This window comes from Penaeus monodon, chromosome 25 (genome assembly GCF_015228065.2).
Source record: "Penaeus monodon isolate SGIC_2016 chromosome 25, NSTDA_Pmon_1, whole genome shotgun sequence".
Taxonomy (NCBI): Eukaryota; Metazoa; Arthropoda; class Malacostraca; order Decapoda; family Penaeidae; genus Penaeus; species Penaeus monodon.
The window spans coordinates 10,228,447-10,230,852 of record NC_051410.1 but is presented as its reverse complement, the minus strand read 5'-3'; the positions used below and the strand labels follow the sequence as shown (position 1 = coordinate 10,230,852).

The 2,406-nt window shown below is 45.4% G+C and overlaps 1 protein-coding gene across 1 annotated transcript; it reads left to right on the top strand.

Moving 5' to 3' along the window:
- Positions 1-643: 643 nt before the first annotated feature.
- LOC119589531 (arrestin homolog) lies at positions 644-2,230 on the top strand. The gene is made up of 3 exons (XM_037938131.1): positions 644-749; positions 854-1,209; positions 1,371-2,230. The coding sequence occupies exons 1-3, from the start codon at positions 707-709 to the stop codon at positions 2,115-2,117; spliced, it is 1,146 nt and encodes a 381-aa protein (XP_037794059.1). The 5' UTR covers positions 644-706; the 3' UTR covers positions 2,118-2,230.
- Positions 2,231-2,406: the final 176 nt, after the last annotated feature.

Sequence of the window (2,406 nt, the reverse complement as noted above, 5' to 3'; positions counted from 1 at the left end):
AAACACATGGAACAAAACATTTTTGTAATGTCTTCATATATTTTCTTTTACTTTTACTCTGACTGGCTTAAATCTCTTTAAAAAGCTGTAGTTATGACATACATAATCAAAGCAGAAAACCGGCTTTCTATGTCACTCAATATCAGTGACCATCTATATTGGCAACGACTGGCTGTAAAGTAATTCATGTTCACTTTCAAGTAAGCAATATTCGCTGCAAACATCGTCATTAAAGTTATGTCAATTCGCTGATTTTGTGTGGCGAACTTATGCTTATTGTTATTAAAAGTTTATAATAATGAAATACTAGATTTCTGTCCCATGGTAATTCATGAAGTTGACCCTACCTATTTTGGCGATAGGCGTCTATTACTGAATAGTTTTCAATTGTCCATTATGTTCTATTATCAGAGCCATAATGCGCCAATTTCTAAATATGTCAGATGGCTAATTGTCTATCTTTGCATCAGTGAAAATCCTGTGATTCAGTTGCATACTCATATACGAACTACTTCTTTATTTCAGAAACTGTCATGACAATAAATACAAAAATCACTCAAGTCCCAGGAAGCGTCTCACTACTACTAATCTCGTTACGCCAGCTTGACAGTATAAGAGCCGGCCTCCAACGCTGTTCGGCATCAGCTTCCCTACGACAATCTTCGGGACTTCACACACTCCTCCGAGTCTACCAAAAACCACTTTAATGGTTAACGCTGTTAAGGTCTTCAAAAAGACTTCACCTAATGGTAATATAAATACCACTCATGTGTTAAAGTATGTGTGTAATGACATGCATCTTCGTAAATATTTATTATGACAATGAAACAATGATCGTATTCCCTCCCTCCAGGTAAGGTCACCGCGTATCTAAGTCGGCGGGACTTTGTGGACCACGTGAGCCACACCTCTCCCGTGGACGGTGTGGTGATCGTGGACCATGACTACCTGCGAGGAAGGAGGGTCTTCGCGCGCGTGGCGGTCACGTACCGCTACGGCCGCGAGGAAGATGAGGTCATGGGACTTCACTTCAGCAAGGAGCTCGAGCTGGTCAACACCGAGGTCGCTCCTCATGCTGGAGACGTCCAGATGACCGACGTGCAGGAACGACTCATCAAGAAGCTGGGTGCCAACGCCTACCCCATCACCGTGAACCTTCCAGAGAACGCCCCCTGCTCTGTCTCCCTCGACGGTGGGAGTGAGGGTTCTGTACGTATATTTATCAGTTATTTGCTTGCTTTCTTGCAAGTATATTTTCTGGCCCTATCAAATATTTCAAAAGACGATATCATCAATTGATCTAATATGTTACTATCTGAAAAAAAAAATGCAACTGCATGATTACCACGTTTTGTATTTCTCTTAAACAGACTCAGCCTCTTGGTGTGATCTACGATCTCAAGCTGTACGTTGCTGATCGCAAGGAGGAACGTCCTCACAAGCGGAACTCCGTCGGCTTTGCTGTCCGAAAGGTCCAGTACGCCTGTCCTGGCTCCAGCAACCGTCAGCCCCAGACCCTGGTCAGCAAGGGCTTCACTCTTTCCCCAGGAAGGCTCAACCTTGAGGTCACTTTGCCTCACGACGTCTACTTCCATGGACAGTCCATCGAGGCACAGCTTTCCATCAACAATGTGTCCAAGAAGACCGTGAAGAACATCAAGGCTGAGGTTGTGCAGCACGTGGAGGTCACCATGACCAACACTCACTTCAGCCGAGTCGTGGCTTCACTCGAGTCTCGCGAAGGATGTCCCATCACCCCAGGATGCAACCTCACCAAGACCTTCTCCCTCAACCCTGTTGCCTCCGTCAACAAGCGACGTTTCGGCATCGCCCTCGACGGCCAAGTCAAGGATCAGGACGCCAACCTGGCATCCTCTACCTTGGTGGCAGAAGGTAAGAACGTCAACGATGCCTTGGGCATCATCGTGTCCTACTCTATCCGCGTGAAGCTCAACTGCGGCGCCATTGCTGGCGACCTGACTGCCGAACTTCCCTTCAAGCTGGTGCACCCCGATCCTGCCTCTGTCAAGGCACCACTGCGCAAGACTCAGTCTGCTGATATCGAAGTCGAGGAATTTTCTCAGCTGCGCCGTGGTCAGTCCATTGCTGAGGACTAAAGGAAGCAGGAGTTACACGATGCTCGGGGATCAGTCAATCATTGTCAACGAATTCGAGTTTCAAGCATCAGTTTAATCGGAAGGGAACTTGCAGTTATAAAAATCGCACACAATTAGGCCTTTGCATCGTACAAGACTGTCATTTACATTTAAACTTCTTATTAAGTCTTATATATAGCATGCCAGTATAATTCCTTGAGCATTTATATTTCCATGGACAGTTCCATGTGATAATCCTATTTTCTATTTAAACTGCAATAAAATTTGAAGTAAATGTGTGATGTTTCTC

Coding starts and splice junctions, on each gene's coding strand:
- LOC119589531 (XM_037938131.1), top strand. CDS start 707: ATGGTTAACGCTGTTAAGGTCTTCAAAAAGACTTCACCTAATG. Junction 750..853: donor CAAAAAGACTTCACCTAATG/GTAATATAAATA, acceptor CCCTCCCTCCAG/GTAAGGTCACCGCGTATCTA. Junction 1,210..1,370: donor ACGGTGGGAGTGAGGGTTCT/GTACGTATATTT, acceptor TCTCTTAAACAG/ACTCAGCCTCTTGGTGTGAT.